At 45.9% G+C, this 15975-nt stretch overlaps 6 protein-coding genes across 6 annotated transcripts; 2 read left to right on the forward strand and 4 right to left on the reverse strand.

Moving 5' to 3' along the window:
• Positions 1 to 813: 813 nt before the first annotated feature.
• LOC121588279 (T-complex protein 1 subunit alpha) lies at positions 814 to 3459 on the reverse strand. The gene is made up of 2 exons (XM_041906016.1): positions 3247 to 3459; positions 814 to 2773 (listed from the first exon to the last, which is right to left on the reverse strand). The coding sequence occupies exons 1-2, from the start codon at positions 3317 to 3319 to the stop codon at positions 1173 to 1175; spliced, it is 1674 nt and encodes a 557-aa protein (XP_041761950.1). The 5' UTR covers positions 3320 to 3459; the 3' UTR covers positions 814 to 1172.
• A 538-nt stretch (positions 3460 to 3997) lies between these two features.
• Positions 3998 to 7838, forward strand: LOC121588278 (serine/threonine-protein kinase polo). Its single transcript, XM_041906015.1, has 6 exons — positions 3998 to 4899; positions 5106 to 5330; positions 5443 to 6073; positions 6165 to 6492; positions 6567 to 6813; positions 6893 to 7838. The coding sequence occupies exons 1-6, from the start codon at positions 4795 to 4797 to the stop codon at positions 7082 to 7084; spliced, it is 1728 nt and encodes a 575-aa protein (XP_041761949.1). The 5' UTR covers positions 3998 to 4794; the 3' UTR covers positions 7085 to 7838.
• Positions 7839 to 7955: 117 nt separating this feature from the next.
• LOC121588253 (cyclin-C) lies at positions 7956 to 9247 on the reverse strand. Its single transcript, XM_041905981.1, has 2 exons — positions 8519 to 9247; positions 7956 to 8404 (listed from the first exon to the last, which is right to left on the reverse strand). The coding sequence occupies exons 1-2, from the start codon at positions 9104 to 9106 to the stop codon at positions 8192 to 8194; spliced, it is 801 nt and encodes a 266-aa protein (XP_041761915.1). The 5' UTR covers positions 9107 to 9247; the 3' UTR covers positions 7956 to 8191.
• Positions 9248 to 9481: 234 nt separating this feature from the next.
• LOC121589887 (GPALPP motifs-containing protein 1) lies at positions 9482 to 12719 on the reverse strand. Its single transcript, XM_041909115.1, has 3 exons — positions 12584 to 12719; positions 9864 to 11066; positions 9482 to 9790 (listed from the first exon to the last, which is right to left on the reverse strand). The coding sequence occupies exons 2-3, from the start codon at positions 11064 to 11066 to the stop codon at positions 9632 to 9634; spliced, it is 1362 nt and encodes a 453-aa protein (XP_041765049.1). The 5' UTR covers positions 12584 to 12719; the 3' UTR covers positions 9482 to 9631.
• On the reverse strand, positions 11110 to 12577 carry LOC121589888 (phosphatidate cytidylyltransferase, mitochondrial). The gene has a single exon (XM_041909117.1). It carries the CDS (start codon positions 12276 to 12278, stop codon positions 11271 to 11273), a length of 1008 nt encoding a protein of 335 aa, XP_041765051.1. The 5' UTR covers positions 12279 to 12577; the 3' UTR covers positions 11110 to 11270.
• A 495-nt stretch (positions 12720 to 13214) lies between the features above and the next one.
• Positions 13215 to 15884, forward strand: LOC121590592. The gene is made up of 4 exons (XM_041910397.1): positions 13215 to 13413; positions 13484 to 14636; positions 14720 to 15095; positions 15172 to 15884. Exons 1-4 carry the CDS (start codon positions 13265 to 13267, stop codon positions 15327 to 15329), a joined length of 1836 nt encoding a protein of 611 aa, XP_041766331.1. The 5' UTR covers positions 13215 to 13264; the 3' UTR covers positions 15330 to 15884.
• The last annotated feature ends 91 nt before the right edge of the window (positions 15885 to 15975 follow it).

Raw genomic sequence — 15975 nt, forward strand, 5'->3', positions numbered from 1 at the left:
GGGCCGGTACGGTCGTGCTGTATGCTTATAAACAACATCGGCTTGCAGATTGCATTTTCTCTATGTTTGTGTGTGTGTGCGTTTTTTTTTTTTGTTGGAATTTGTCCAACGAAACGCCGCGAGGGAGGAAAATGCGTAATAGTTAAATCATTCGTATATTTATTTTTGATCTCATTCGGATGGCTTCTAAGATCGATGGAGAAGATTAATCATCCCTTTGGATGCTGATGCTTTGCAATTACTCGCAAAGGAGGAACGAAGGCGCGACAAAATTGGTTATTAATTTAACACCGCATGGGCAAACGCCCAAGGTTGTGGTGTAAAGCAAACAACTTCGATCGCAAGAGTAAACTGAATCGTAATTTGAAATCTCTTGACTCATGCGTAGCCACACTCATCGCTGTAAATCACTAACACCTTCCCTGATACAAATAATCTGGTTAATGTTTGAAATCTGATTAGATTTCAATGCTGTCTAAAGGCTAATAATGACGAAGCTTGGTCATAAAATTAGAATAATAATGTTCTAAAATGTTTGGCAATCATTTTTTGGGAAAATATAGGCTTAAAATTGTAAAATTGTTAAATCAACTACTTACAATTAGGAATGGGAACGAGCTTGGCCCCAGAACGAAGAATCATTCTTTCTTCTCCATCTGGTTTAGCCAACCACCAACGATGCATTCTGCGGCTCCGAACACATTCGAACACCTTCTTCTTGGTTGCGGCCACGAGTTCGACATGCTCTGTCGGTCAGAAAATCAATTCATAATCGCTTCTTTCTAAGTATCGCTGAACAGAAACCCGCTGGGATATTAAGTTACAGTTTTATTTCGGTACTGTTTCACAAGGAAAGAAAAATGCACGCATGTGAAACTCATTAAAAGTATGTAAGAGTAACATGAGTTTGCCTGTTGCCGGTGTGTTGTGAATCAGTGTGAATAGTAATGAATCGAGGTGTTAGCGAGACAGACGCAAAAACAAACTCTAATGGTGCAATAATATTGCTCCGCTCGCCACGAATCGGCACAGCGCCAAATGATCAAATGTTAGAATAAAAGCTTAAAGTATGTGTAGCAAAAATGCTGCTGCTGAAGGCGACGTATGTTGATCGATTGTTGAAAACAGGATCATATGCCGATGATCGGTTGTTTCACCCCCCTGCATACATCCTAACCGTCCAGCTCACCGGCCGCACAGGCATCGCCGTAGTTCTTTCCTCCCTTTTCTTCCGGATTGAGCGTGATCATGTCGTCGATTCGCAGAATCGTGATCGCTGCTTCCGTTGCGAACTTGAGTGATTTGATTTTAGACATTGCCGGCTCGAGCACGCCCGCCTTCTTGTTGTCCTTTACCACACCCTCGATCAGATCCAGCCCGTACCACTTGAGCTGCGCGTGGTCGACAACGGTCTGGCTGGAGTTGTGGTAGGCACGCAGCTTCGCCACCAGGTCCGTCGCATCCTTGGCCGCATTGACGGCCAGCGTTTTCGGGATGACCAGCAGCGATTTGGCAAACTCGGCAATCGCCAGCTGTTCGCGGGAGCTCAGCGACGTGGCAAAGTTTTCCAGATAGATCGACAGGGCCGCCTCGACGCAACCACCGCCAGCCACCACCTTCTTACCCTCCAGCACACGCTTCGCCACGCACAGTGCATCGTGAATCGAGCGCTCCATCTCGTCGCAGTAGAAATCGTTCGGACCGCGCAGAATGATGGATGCGGCCGTGCGGGCTTTCGGGCCACGGATCAGAATCAGTTCGTCGTCGCAGATGAACTCCTGGACCACTTCCGCCGCTTCGCCGACGTAGCTGGCGTCGAAGCTTTCCTCACCCTCCATGTTCGTGAGCGAGGTGAGGTACGCGGCACCGGTCGCTTTAGCGATACGCTTCAGATCAGCCTTCTTCACACGTCGCACGGCCATAGCGCCGGCCTCGACGAAATACTTCAGGCAGAGATCATCAATACCGCCGCTGCACAGCACCACATTAACGCCAGTGGCCAGGATCTTTTCAATCTTCTCCTTAGTGATGTCCAGCTCGCGAGCGCGAATGCCCTCCAGCTTCTCCGGGTCCGTGATCAGCACCTGCACGCCCATCTTCATTTTCGTCTTCTGCAGCGAAAAGTCCAAGCAGGCGATCTTCGCATTGACGATCTTTTTGGGCATCTGCTGGGAAGCGATGGTGCAGTTCAGGGCGTACCCCTGCACGAGAATACTTTCGCGCGCCGACTTGCCGTGCGCCTTCAGCACGTTCACCGCCTTAATCGGGTAGGCCGGGTTGCCCTTCGGGTCGAGGATTTTCACTGCCTGCGCTGCGTCCACCACCATCGTGGCGAAAAAGTCCGCATCGGCACCGATGATCTTAGAGCTCATCGATGTTTTCGCCACATTGATCAGTGTTTCGCGTCCCAGATCGTCCACCGGGGCGGTCAAGTGCTCGGAAATGTATTTGCACGCCTCCTTGCACGCCAAACGGTAGCCGGCAATGATCGAAGTCGGATGGATCTTCTGTTTCACCAGCTCGTCGGCGTTCTTCAGCAGCTCAGCCGCAATGATTACGACCGAAGTGGTGCCATCGCCGACCTCCTCGTCCTGCAGCTGGGCCAGCTCGCACAGCACCTTGGCAGCCGGATGTTCCACCTCCAGCAGCTTTAAAATCGTAGCCCCATCGTTGGTCACCGTCACGTCGCCGATATCGTCCACCAGCATCTTGTCCAGGCCGACAGGTCCGAGTGAGGATTTCACTATGTTTGCGATTGAGCTTGCGGCCATCACTGCAAAGGAAAAACACCAGGACGTTAATGAACAGTTCCTCCGGCCATAAATCTGTTGTCGTACAACATAACCTCACTAATGGGACATGACTCATCCTATGCGAGATAGTCAAGGGAAAACAAGGTGGAAAACGGATTAATCGCTCAATTGTTTAATTACGGGGAATGTTATAATTAATAAAACGGATGAAATCCGGCTGAATCGTGTTATTTGCCTGCTATAGCTTTGAGTAACTTTTCAGCCTATCAAAAAAAACACGTAGCCGGCAAAAGCGAATATCAAACCTTGGACAGTAAAGTAGTATTTTTCTTAGCCAAGATTACATTTCATGCCTGATCTCACGCTGTGGTACATGATTTCTACCAATTGTCATTTAAGTTTTCCATAAATTCTACAAAAATGTAACATGTGATGCGGAACACCCACGGTCTTGGGAAACAAAGCGATTCCGGCCTACCGACAATGCACTTACCATTTTGTGTGCGGACGGGCGCTCCGGACGACCGGTTGCCGGCTAAGGCTAGGGCACTTGCTACAGTGGACATTGTTGGACGATCTGTAAATAAACCGTACGAATCCGAAATCGATGGAAATTGTTTCCGTTATTTAGACGAAAACCACACACGGCTTATTCTGGACAGCGTTTTCTGCAGCACACTTTTTTTCGACACAACTTGACAGCTGTTTGTCAAAATCGCTTGATTTGACACATTCCGACAATCCCAATTTTATCCGACAGATCTTGACCCAGGCAATATAAACAAAAATCATAAAAATCGGTTAAATTATGCTAAATTCCCAAACCTGGAAATTCTCCAGACAAAAGAGGCAATAATTTAGCTAGATTACAAAACTATTAAAATATTTTTGAATAAGGAAAAAAAATCTTAAGATAGATATGACAACTGAACAAACTCTTGAAAAGGCAAAACATAAAATAAAACATTGGTAAGCGCTAGTTAATTGTACCTAGAGGACGTTTGCCACCGTTTTGCCATTATTTGTTGCTTACTTTCTAGAGCATCAAACAAAAATCAAACAATAATTTAAATAAGGAGAAAGCATAATTCTCACTGGTCTGCTCATTTTCTCACTTTCTTCAGTGATATCTTCTCACTCGAGTGGATCTTTCTCACTTTAGCCGCACACCTGGGCTTCGGGTGCGTTTGGGACAAAACGAATTATGACCACTTCATATTAAACATTTCCTGAGCGGGCATTTAAATTCGATCGTTCTAACTGACCTCAACTGTTTTCTTGGGGTGTAACTAAGTCGATATAAAAAAGGAGTAACATATTCAACACTCTTTTAGCAAGTTAATTGTTAATGCCGTGATTGTTCACACGCCACTGCTGATTTCACCGTGTTCACCGCTCGAACCGCTAATTGAGAGGAGAGTTGTCGAGCAGAGACCGTTTGCCAATTTGGCTGCCACCATTCGAATAGTAACGGCTGTGTCAACGTCTGGACCGGGCGCGAACTTGTTGTTTGTCTCGCTGCTGTGTGTGTGCGCGCACTGAAGGCGTCCTGTTGTGTGGAAGCACATTGTTGCCTCTTTGGCTGCTCTGGAAGCAACACATAATTTCGCGTGTGCAAATCGAGTGATCAAAGAAAGCATCGATTTTAAGTCTATCGGATTCCTGCATGGTTGTCCCCGTTTCGGACAGCGTTAACATTCACGGCAAGCGCGACAGCACGTGCGTGTGTATTGGTGTGTCCAAAAACGGGCCCAGGAAAGGATCGAAAAGAACGAACGAAGAACACGACTGCAAAGAGGATCGCAAAAAGAGCGTTAACGAGTTCTTCGTGCAGCAAGCATCAGGAGCAGGAGTCATTGTAGTTGATGGTGCGAAGTAAAATCGAATGACCAACAGCGTAAAAGCCCATCGATCTATCCACTGTTTACTTGGTGTACGTCTTCGGTTACCTTCGGTTGGCGTAAAGCGCGCAGTCATTTTGTAGGGAGCTACTGTTTTCCGGCCCGAAAGAACACATCAGCTTGTGTCTACAGCCACCAACATGAGTAGTGTCGCCAAGCCTGATGAGAAAGCGGTCGACATTCCGGAAAAATTGTACGATGCCGGTACCAAGCGGACGTACCGCCGGATGCGGTTCTTCGGCAAGGTAAGTTCACGTCAGTCAGGAAATCGATGCGGCTTCGGGCGATTCTTCCACCGTGCGGTCCTTCATCTTCCTCGTCGAAGGGCCTCCGGCGGGAGCCCGCCCGTAATATAACCTCTAATTTACGTGCGGGAAGCATCCCGGTTTACGAGTTTATTGTTTACAAAAATGGGGTTCTTTCCTTTTTGCTATCCCCTCGTCGATGGTAGGGCGGGTTCGCCAAGTGCTACGAGATAGTGGACGTGGCCACGAACGAGGTATTTGCCGGGAAGATTGTCTCAAAGAAGCTGATGATGAAGCACAACCAGAAGGAGAAAATGACGCAGGAAATCACGATTCATCGTTCGTTGAACCACAAAAACATCGTCGGCTTCCACAGCTTCTTCGATGATCCGCTCAACATTTACATCGTCCTTGAGCTGTGCAAGAAGCGGGTAGGTGCGCCGATTCCGGCACTTGGTGTACTTCCGTGGTTCATGGTTGGTGCAACGTTAATGTTTTGCCCTTTTGTTCCCCCGTCTTCCCGTCCCTTCCCTCCCCCTTTAGTCCATGATGGAGCTGCACAAGCGTCGAAAGATCATCACAGACTACGAGTGCCGGTACTACATGCATCAGGTAATGACCGGTGTGAAATATCTGCACGACAAGCACATCATCCATCGGGACTTGAAGCTCGGCAATCTGTTTCTGAACGATGAGCTGCACGTCAAGATTGGTGACTTTGGGCTAGCGACCAAGATAGAGTTCGACGGTGAGCGGAAGAAGACGCTCTGCGGCACGCCGAACTACATTGCGCCGGAAATACTGAACAAAAAGGGGCACAGCTACGAGGTGGACATTTGGTCGATCGGATGCGTAATGTACACGCTGCTGGTCGGTCAGCCACCGTTCGAGACGAAGAGCCTGAAGGATACGTACAATCGGATCCGGAAGTGTGACTACCGGCTGCCTCCCACGCTTCGCAACACAGCGGCCGAAATGATCTGCGCCATGCTGCAGTCGGATCCGATGAAGCGGCCCCGCATTCACAAGCTGTTTGAGTTTGAGTTTCTGTCCGGCAGTCACATTCCGAACTCGTTGCCAATCTCCTGCCTTACGATGGCACCGCGAGCCGATCAGCTGGAGCAGGCGGAGCGTATGAACAGGAAGCCGCTATCGGAAATGAACGGCGCCGGAGGTAATGCTATATATCCTTGGTGGGGGATGACATATGGAGCTGTGGTAGAGATACATCTAAATGCGTTGTTTTATACGTTTGCAATTCTCAGATGAAACGCGGTTCGAATCGTCATTCTTGAAGAACAATCTACACGATCCCATCACTGCCAGCGGTATGATTTCGCGCCACAACGATACTTACCGGGCGGATATTGAAACGTTGCACCGGGAACTAACGAAGCTGTTCCTGGCCAAACCAGCACGGCTGGCAAGTAATCTGGATGACGAAAATACGGATCCGGCCGTCCAGCCACTGTTCTGGGTGTCGAAGTGGGTCGACTATAGTGACAAGTATGGGTTTGGGTATCAGCTCAGCGATGAGGGAATGGGGGTTATGTTCAACGACACCACCAAACTGATTATGCTTGCCAATGGACAGTAAGTATTGTCGATTGTCATGGGACATAGGTTTTTGCCAAACGCACTGCATTTGAAACGTTTACTTTTTGCAGCAACGTGCACTTCATTGACAAGGAGGGCCAAGAATCGTACTGGGACGTGAACAGTTTCCCACCGTATTTGGAGAAAAAGATGAAGCTGCTGACCTACTTCAAGCGCTACATGATGGAGCATCTGGTAAAGGCTGGCGCTGGTGTAATGAACGTTGAAAGCGATCAAATCTCCCGTATACCTCATATGCATACCTGGTTCCGCACGATGTGCGCGGTCGTAATGCACCTAACCAACGGCACTGTTCAGGTAAGTGAGGATGGCGGAGCCGGATCATTTGTTAGGTGGACCGATACTTATTTTTACCTCGACCGTTGATTATTTTCAGCTTAATTTCTCCGATCATCAAAAAATAATCCTCTGCCCGCTGATGCGTGCCGTAACGTTGATGGACAACAACAAAAACTTCCGCACGTACCGTTTCCAGACGATAATAGAGCATGGCTGTTCGCATGATTTGTACACCAAGATACGATATGCTCACGAGAAGATAAAGAAACTGCTCGAAAAACTATCCTAAAGCGCCCCCACGGGAGCGCACGGAGCACGGAGGCGTATAAGGTTAAAATTGGGGCGTATTTTTATATAGTATCCGTTTTGTTTTCATAAGGCACAAAAGTGGTGCAGCACAGGATAATGGCGAGGAGGTTCTTTCTTGGTGGTTTGACCAGGATCCACAAGGTCTTTTTATCGATAAAACTACTAACAGCAATGATCTGCACTCATCGGATAATAGGAACATTCCGGAGGAATTTATTTGGTAGGATGTGAAGCAATCGTTTCGTTACTCTTTGGTGGCTTCATTATCTGTTACTCTTTGGATTTTATTTCGCTATACGCTATGCTTTTTTGTCCGTTTACCGTAAACTGCCAATTCACTCACCTTTTTTTTTCTAAACAGGAAGATACGACGTGTTCCATCTTTTTGTATTGTGCGTATTCGCTATTCAGCTCAACAGAGAATATATAGAAATAATAATCCGTTTTGATACGTTTTAATTGTGTTTAGTGCCGACGAGTGCTGTCGGTCGTATCATGTGCTCTCGGTAGCAGGGAACAGGGAAAAGTACAGTTACAGCACCGACCGATCCTCCAAGTATTAGTGTAAATTAAATTTACTGTCACATATAGCGAAATACAACACCGTCTCATATAGAACAATCGTGCGGCCTACAGACAATAGGCGGAACTACATTTTGCTTACGGGATGTTTCTTATTGTGTTGAAGTCTGTCGAATACATGAAATACAGAAAACTGCCTCGTGCCTTGTGAACGCTGCTTTGTTTTAAAAAGAAACGAATTCTTAATGGATAGCAAAACATGTTTCGGATGCACTCCTGCGCAGTAGTCTCCTGGCGGAAGGGTGATGAAGAAAGAAACGAGAAACTCATTTACGTAAGTAGAATAAATTATTATTCGTTCAAGGTGATACAAGGATGTGTTTCCCCCATAGAAGTCTCGGAATCACAAGTTTCATTACAAGCTACCGGTACGATGTACGGAATCAGTTCTGTTACCTCTATCGAGCGGGCGTGCGTGATTATTTAGTATGGAAAGGTGAACGCGATTGACTGGCATTCAGTCTAGGCCAGTCCGTACGAGATCGCTGCTAGGGTCGACACCAAATCACCGCTGAGGATGCGGCTTCGGCTTGGGCATTTTTTCCAACAGCGCCTGGATCTCCTTCTTCTCATCGTACCCTTTCCACAGCTCGAACAGATTCACGATTGCGCGTGCGATCTCCTGCACCTTGTCCATGTCGACGTTAAGCTCGGCAAACCAGGATTTTAGCTCTTTCTGTAGAATGACACACGCTATCTGCAGACAACCGATAGCGATCTGGTTGCAGGTAACCGAAAGAAAATAGAAAAAAAAACGCGACACACGTTACAATAGTACCAGTGCGAGATGTGTGTTAGAAGAACTAAACAAACAGAATCGTGAGTTTCTTACCTGATACGGGGGATACAAAAGACTCACGTCCGTGCGTAGGGAGTCATTGATGAGCCGCCAGGTAAGAGTGAGCAACTGTTCCTCCTGGCCAATGTCCTGCATGAGCTGCAGCAGCGGGCGGTACGGTTGGTACACAATCAAACAGCAGTCCAAATTTTCGAGCAGGTAGAATTCACACTCCAGGATGTGGTTGGTGCGGTACGGAAACTCCTGCTGGTAGGCGTAGCTGAACTTGTTCTTGATCACCGTTTGGCACGTGGTGATGAGTCGCGAGTTCGATATCACACCGAACTCTTCCACCTTGGACGAGAGCAGTATGCATGTCGGTGCCAGCAGCAGCGGATCGATGCACTTCAGTGAGTTGCGCGCGTAGAACCGCTTGAAGTACACGGTGGCCGTAGCAATGACCTGCTGGCGCAGCTTCAACTGCTCTCCCAGCACCTGTATGATGTTGGCAAAGAACATGAAGAGTTTTTGGTACTCTTCTTCGGAGAGCGTTTTCAGATCGTGCTGACGCTCCCGGATCAGATCCTGCTTGTCCAGAATCCACTGCTGGTGGTGTGAGCTTTGCCAGAAGTTTCCTGCCATCTTCGTTGAATGCTGCAGCTGAACACTATAGCAGAAGATTCACTTGCGCTGTACGGTAATTGCAGCGATGGGGTGTGAAATTTCATACGAGGATCGAGAAAATTGCTCTCCCAACAAAAATGGCTGTTTGTAAACAGCTGGTTTGACAGATACCGTTTTCTGATTTGATAACCGGTTTAACCGGTAAAAGCCAACCGGTTCATATTGTCGAAGGCATGGCAGATTTCAAACGACGTTAAAGTCGTTTGAAATTACGAATCATGTCGTTTTATAGTTTTTGATTCTACAATTAGTGTAGTATGGCCTATCAAATGGACTACCTCATTTTACAAAAAGCAAAATGCTTAATAGGTTTTCATATTTTTAAAAGTCAGACATCCTTATTTTATATTTATTAAACATAAAAATGGTTTATAATGTTTGTTAATGTAAAACGTATAAAATATGCACCGCCGTACACAATTTATAACACTATCACTATTCGTCCACGAAATGCCGGAAATGGTTCATCTGGATGAGAAATGTTTATAAATATTTCGAGCTGCCGCTGGAAAATCGTGAATTTAGCAGCTGAGCTTTCTTCATGATTGCTTTCTTTTGTGCATCGTCAAAGCGATTAGCATGCAGATCTAGGTTCCTATCGAACGGTCTTCTTGTTGGCTCGGAACTATCACTAGATGCTTTCTGCAAAAAATAAATAAATAAATAAATTAAACGTTATTAGATACTTGAAGAGAAAATATGCAAACAATTGTACCTTTTCCTTCTTGATTTTAGTTTGATGTATCTCCAGCAATGTTTTGTCTCGTTTGTGTTTCTTCTTATGCTGTTTTACCATCTTTTCCTGCTCCTTGTCCCGTTTGGCGATCAGCGATCGCTCACGCTCCCGTTCCCGCTCCGTCTCAGCATCGACTTGCTTGGACGATCGCTCCGAACCGCTGGCCTTCTTTTTCCGCTCCCGATCGGCCGGCGTGTCCGTCCAAACAGTGCGATCGCCAATTTCAAGCTTTTCACGCGTACGGAACTGCCTCGCGCCAAGTCCCATATCGCTAATCTTGCGAATATCCGGCAACTCCAGCATCCAGTCTTCGCGGGCTTTCGGCATGGTCGACGATCCACTCCCGTTAGCAAATGCTGCTGCCTCTTCCATCTGCCGAATCTTTAGCTCTAATGCACGTTGCTCCAACTCTACATTGGCTCGTGAGCCGGATGTGCCGGGTAAAGGACCAATAGTGTCCTCAATTTCCTCTGCATCCTCTTCTTCCTCCTCCGGTTCGGAAAATGGTGAGAGCTCCGATTCAGATGATACGTGCTCATTGTCAGACGCTTGCGGGTTGAATCCTGGCGGTAATGTAGGCCCTATGCGCCGAGGTTCCGTTACGGCGGGCTCATCGGTATGGTTTACTTGACGATTTAGTAAATGTGGTGGTAACGCCGGTCCAATCAAATCATCCGGGTTGCGCGTGGCGTCCGGTGCTTCGTGTTCCATATTGGATGTTTTAGTCAATGTGCTGGGTGGCAGGGCTGGCCCAAAACACTCGTTAGATGTATTGTTCTCGGTGGCATGCTGCTGTTCTGATTGTTCATCTTGTGACGACACGGAAGACACGGAAATATCAAGCATTTCCCCTTTTTTCTCACGGACAGCTTCTTTTCGTGGCGAATCGTCGTGTTTTGACGAACGAGGGACGTCATAATTTTTGGATCGTGCCCGTGACGAAGAGTCCGTAGAACGCGATCTTCGACGACGACGGCTACGATCGGGGCTTTTGCTTCGGCTTCTTCGATACCGGCGTCGATCGGAGTATCGTGACGAGCTGCTATGGTGATCTTCACGATACGATGAGCGTTCTGAGTGGTTCCTCGAAGATGAAGGTGCCGTGCTTGAATGTTTGTGCCTTGTAGTAGTCGTCTTATACCGCACACCACAGTCTGAATCAGTCGTATCTGAATCAGACATCTACAACGAAAGGAAATGTTAGTTTAATATAGATTTATTTTTTACAATGCACAAAAAGTACCATTTTATCTAAGCAATAAAAACAAAGAAACAGTATACATTTTTGTGAACTAGATAGTTTGATAACACATGATCTGAAATCTTTATTGAGTTCATTTAGACTAGTGTTAAATCCCTGAAGCTGTACCCGTTGCGTACACCCTACTAGCTAAATGTTTTCAACGCCTTGGCCCAACTATAGCGTACGGATTTAACAAAACCGGCCGTGGGTATGTTTTTAATCGATTGCCAAACGCTACTCGACCAAACAATCGAACGGAGACACGAAGCCACAATGGACTGGTAGTTTGTGGCACGCGACACGCCTATTAGTATGTCTTCCGTGTCCTGTCTGTAGCGCCCGCTTGTCTGCCGCTCGACGATCAAACGTATCGGCCACTTGGGCAGCCCGTTCAGGTGAGCTAGAATCGTGGGTTCCGCAAGGTCCTGTGTGCAGATTTGGTTGTCGCTGCCAGCGATCGGTAGCTCCAGGCAGCCACGGAACTCCTCGAACGTGGCTGAGTACAGGTTGCGAAAGTTCTCCAGCTGAGGCCGTACAATATTATTGACCTTGTCCTTGTTCTCGCCAAAAATCATCCGAAAGTCGCCACTGTAGCTGAGGTTAGAAATTGCCCGATACAGCTCAAACTCGGTAAACTTCTCCGGAAGTAGCAGCAACGCAGCGTGCACCGCCGAGCGAAGGTTTTGCTCCATTGCGTTCTGAATTTTCGAGCTGGATGCGTTCCGTATGATCTCGACCGGCTTGTGCAGCCGTCCGGCCAGATACAGACAGCGCCAATCCGTCAGGTCTTCCAGCAGATCCTTCGTAGACACGACGCCGTACTTGATGATCACGTCTTCCTCGGGAATTTGCACGAGCGTGTTGAAGTACACCCGAGCACCGAACGATTCCTGGTACTTGGCGATCAGCCCTCCACCGAGCAGGCGCATGCTGGAATAGTGCTCAAAGTTTTGGTCCAGATTTGCCGTATGCCAGCGGTGTGCATTGTCTACCACGTATATGAGATCGATCATGTTGCGCTTCGAGCGAACGGATTCGTAGCCCAGCTGCTGCTTTACGCCGGATCCGTACGCAAAGCAGAAGGAAAAGCCTTGCGGAAACTTGGACAGCAACCGAAAGAACATCGGTGCGGTGTTGCCTCGGGAGAGCATTGTTTGGGTGTGCTGGTAGATCGGTGAACGTTTGCCCGCACTGTACACTTTTGCACTCCCCTACACTAACAGAACATTTTAGCGCTCTGCGTTAGTTGTATCGACACTTTTTGTTATTACTTAACACATTCCGCGCGTAATCCAGCACTTAGTTATCGATTGCCGACAAGCCGTAACGCGGTCATAAACCCACAAATGTCAAAATCTTCCGAAGACCCACAAAAGGCATGTATTTTGGTTCACAGCTATTCATGAGACGGTGGTGATTTGCTTACATACTCATGCTGGCGTGGATTGGTACTTACATTTCACTGTATTTACTGGTGGCACTTCGAACCAGCTGGGCGTAATAACTTAGTGTTTGATAATTTGGCGTGCAGATTAAAAAGATGATACAGAATTTTACGTCCGGCATTCAAAACAGAAGTTTGTTGTGACGTTCTGTTGCTATACCCGATGAAAAAGCTCTGTAAAATGCCACGGCTTCGGCCGTGCTGCCAAACGTTGCTCTGACAGCACAGCTATCGTACATTTTGTTAACAATTTCATATTTATTTATCATTTTTAGATTAAGGAACAATACTGAAAACAATTAAACTGCAATTTAGTCTCAGTTTTTATGTCACACTTATTAATATTATATTATTATTAATGACAAAATGTTACAATATCCATATGCTAATGTATAAATAAATATTGTCATTTGTTGTTATTAAATCATTCAAACTGGGAAAAGATTACAATATTCATTTTCTAGTAAAATATTTAAAAATGAAAATCGAGCGTACTAAAATAAAATAATGTTTTCCAATTTGGTATCGATACGAATGGTTCCTAAAGTAACACCCTTAATCTTCTGTCAAAATGGTTTCATACAAAATCTTGTCAACGGCAAGTGGACTATCACAATAGCTTTCGTTATTCAATTCTCAGTACTCGAGGAGAACACACGCGCGTGTCAGTGTTTTGCAAAGGCGTCTCTCAAAATGGCTTCCAAGCAAATGTTTGCTCCCGCTGGGTGTAGCGCTTGCAGTGTTGAAGATGCAAATTTCCAATGTTTTACGTGTGGAACATATTACTGCGGTGTATCGTGCCAGATGAGTCACTGGCCGTTGCACAAAGATTTGTGCATTCCGTAAGTATTTCTTGGAACATTGGAACAATGCTTTTGTTATAACCGCCTTCGTTTTTGCTTATTTTTGCAGTCGCTTGGTTATGGCAACACCGCTGCGGGAAAACTCGTCACTGCTAACTCAAAATGCACTTTCGACAAATGCGAAGACATTGAGTGCGGCGCCGAATCTAGTAAAAATCCCTAAACCCTTAACTAGCGGTGTGGCAATGACGAAAATGTTACCGGATCTACAGACACGAAACGATAATAACGTACCCGTTACCAATGGCGTGGCAGCGAAGAAAACGGCGCTGGATATGGAAACAGTAAAAGATAATTTTCCGGCAGGGGCTGTCTCCAATCGTGAAAAACCGGCGATAAATGCCAATAAAGCCCCATTGCAAGCGCCGAAACCAAGCCAGCCAGCAGAAGCAGTCGCTAATAACGAAAACCCAGCACCAAAACCATTGAAAACCCCTTTGCAAGTGCTGAATGCGCTTCAATCAGGGGAAATATCTGTTGTGAAAGGAAAAATCGTTTCCAAAAGCGAACCGCCACGCACTCCAAAACCACTGGAGCGTGGTCCTTTCCCTGCGCCAGGAAGACACGTTAAGATTTCGTACGTTGGAAAGGATATGCTCTACATTTACGATTCCGGTTTGGGCCCGAATGGCGAACCTAACAGTTTTGAAATGCTGATCTCACGTTCACTAGACTGCGCTTTGCACGTCATGGATTGTCTTTCTGCGCCTCCAGTCATAGAAGAAATAGTGTTCGCACCATTCGAAGACGACTATTACCGATCGGTGATAAAGTCCGTACAAAATGGCATTGCTGAAGTGTTCTTCCCTGATTTTGGGAACTCAATGAAGATCGAGTGGAAGAAGCTGAAAGAAATTCCGGACGAAAAGCTCAAGTATGCTCAAGTAGTGACACATCCGGTTTGGATCGACAACGTAAAGTCGTTTACGCCGCGCGTAAATGAATATCTCGAGACGATAGTCGATCTACACGAGTTTGTGCTGACCACGGTGATCGACATGCCGAGAACGCACATCAGGATGGTGGACATGCGCCATTCGATTCAGCAATACGTACTGAGCGAGAAGCTTTTGGCGTTGCAACAACCAGAGAGTTCGTTAAATTTGAAGACAAAATTAGTCGCGCAGCTACGACAGCCGAACAGCGCGCTCAAGCTGGTAGCCACCAACCCTAACACTTACAAGCCTGTCAACTATTCTGAGGTGATATGTCAATTTATGTACTTGCTTCTATCTAGGTTCCATTTGTTTTGCTATAAATTTAATGTGTATGTATATTTTTTTAGATGATTGATACCAATATTTCCGTAAGTAAAGGAGTCGAATTGGTAGTATCGTATGCTTTGCATGCGTTCAACGAGAATAAGATCTCAGTGATCAACAAATCAAATCAAGCTGCGTACGAAAAAACAACGAAGGATTGTCAGACGTACGGACAGATCGACCCAAATCCATACAATCCACAGAAGCAAGAGGTTTGTCTTGTTAAAGTGAAGGACATCTGGCATCGTGCGGCACCAGTTAATTTCAAGTACGGCAAACCGGTGCAGTTCTATTTGCTAGACTTGCCCGCTTTCACGGACGAGATAAAAGATGCACCAGTTCGTCGATATCCTCCCGGTTTGACACGACATCTGTTTGCAGTCGAAAGCATTGTGGAAAGTAAGTCATGATGAATTTAATGTGTTTAAGGGAAGATCACTTTTATTAATGCAAATGAAATATTTTAACGTTCCAGATCCGGAGTTTCTGCTGCAGGCCATACACGGAGATGAGAACAAAGTAGAGCAGTTGCCAGGAGTGACTATTAGAGCCAATGTCTATCAAACAATTGATGATGACATTATCCACCTCAATGTGGTGTCTTACGAAAAGGGAAGTTTGTATGCTTTATGATGAGCATATGTATTATTTCCCTCCAACTGTAGTGAATGTCTGTGTATTTCATTAATCTTTTTGACTATTATTCGTGAATTATTTTGATAACGAAACGAACGGAAACGTATGAGTGATATACGGCCATAATTTAGAATTTATCGAAAAGGTTAGCGATCCTAAAATCGCCAATATTTAGAACAAAGATACTAAAGAACGTGAATTTGGTAAGCTCATGAGGAAAAACGAAAGTTTGCGCTAGGTTCAGGGTATGGTTCAATTAGGAATTTTCTTTATTATAATATGTAATTAAATTACATTTCACTTTATATGAAGTCGACGAACTGCTAAAAACCAAAATTACATTATCATCTCTACACCATCTCCATCGACTACCATCTCTACAACAATTCGTATGAATATACTAGTGCCTGTTATGCATAGTATGCAAACGAGATAACCGTCTCACTCTACTGAACTATTAAGAAAGAGGTATAGAGGTTCATTAATAACGGAAATCAGATGAATGGTGTATTATTTTTGTGATTGGTAGTAAAAATTAACTGATGAAACTTAGTTCTCCCTTAACGTGTTCATCTTTCGCTAGCAAGGCAATGGATGATGCTGGCATGTTTTTGTAGGTCAAAACAAGTACAAAAAGTGTGCT

Source organism: Anopheles merus, chromosome 2R, assembly GCF_017562075.2.
Source record: "Anopheles merus strain MAF chromosome 2R, AmerM5.1, whole genome shotgun sequence".
In the NCBI taxonomy this organism is placed as follows: domain Eukaryota; kingdom Metazoa; phylum Arthropoda; class Insecta; order Diptera; family Culicidae; genus Anopheles; species Anopheles merus.

Excerpts from the sequence above, each read along its gene's own strand:
- LOC121588279 (XM_041906016.1), bottom strand. The coding sequence starts at position 3,319 with ATGTCCACTGTAGCAAGTGCCCTAGCCTTAGCCGGCAACCGGTCGTCC. Across the intron at positions 2,774-3,246 it reads GCCCGTCCGCACACAAAATG|TGATGGCCGCAAGCTCAATC; the intron begins GTAAGTGCATTG and ends TTTCCTTTGCAG.
- LOC121588278 (XM_041906015.1), top strand. The coding sequence starts at position 4,795 with ATGAGTAGTGTCGCCAAGCCTGATGAGAAAGCGGTCGACATTCCGGAA. Across the intron at positions 4,900-5,105 it reads GGATGCGGTTCTTCGGCAAG|GGCGGGTTCGCCAAGTGCTA; the intron begins GTAAGTTCACGT and ends CGTCGATGGTAG. Across the intron at positions 6,814-6,892 it reads TAACCAACGGCACTGTTCAG|CTTAATTTCTCCGATCATCA; the intron begins GTAAGTGAGGAT and ends GATTATTTTCAG.
- LOC121588253 (XM_041905981.1), bottom strand. The coding sequence starts at position 9,106 with ATGGCAGGAAACTTCTGGCAAAGCTCACACCACCAGCAGTGGATTCTG. Across the intron at positions 8,405-8,518 it reads TTTTGTATCCCCCGTATCAG|ATCGCTATCGGTTGTCTGCA; the intron begins GTAAGAAACTCA and ends ACCTGCAACCAG.
- LOC121589887 (XM_041909115.1), bottom strand. The coding sequence starts at position 11,066 with ATGTCTGATTCAGATACGACTGATTCAGACTGTGGTGTGCGGTATAAG. Across the intron at positions 9,791-9,863 it reads CTAAAATCAAGAAGGAAAAG|AAAGCATCTAGTGATAGTTC; the intron begins GTACAATTGTTT and ends TATTTTTTGCAG.
- LOC121589888 (XM_041909117.1), bottom strand. The coding sequence starts at position 12,278 with ATGCTCTCCCGAGGCAACACCGCACCGATGTTCTTTCGGTTGCTGTCC.
- LOC121590592 (XM_041910397.1), top strand. The coding sequence starts at position 13,265 with ATGGCTTCCAAGCAAATGTTTGCTCCCGCTGGGTGTAGCGCTTGCAGT. Across the intron at positions 13,414-13,483 it reads CACAAAGATTTGTGCATTCC|TCGCTTGGTTATGGCAACAC; the intron begins GTAAGTATTTCT and ends TTATTTTTGCAG. Across the intron at positions 15,096-15,171 it reads AGTCGAAAGCATTGTGGAAA|ATCCGGAGTTTCTGCTGCAG; the intron begins GTAAGTCATGAT and ends TTAACGTTCCAG.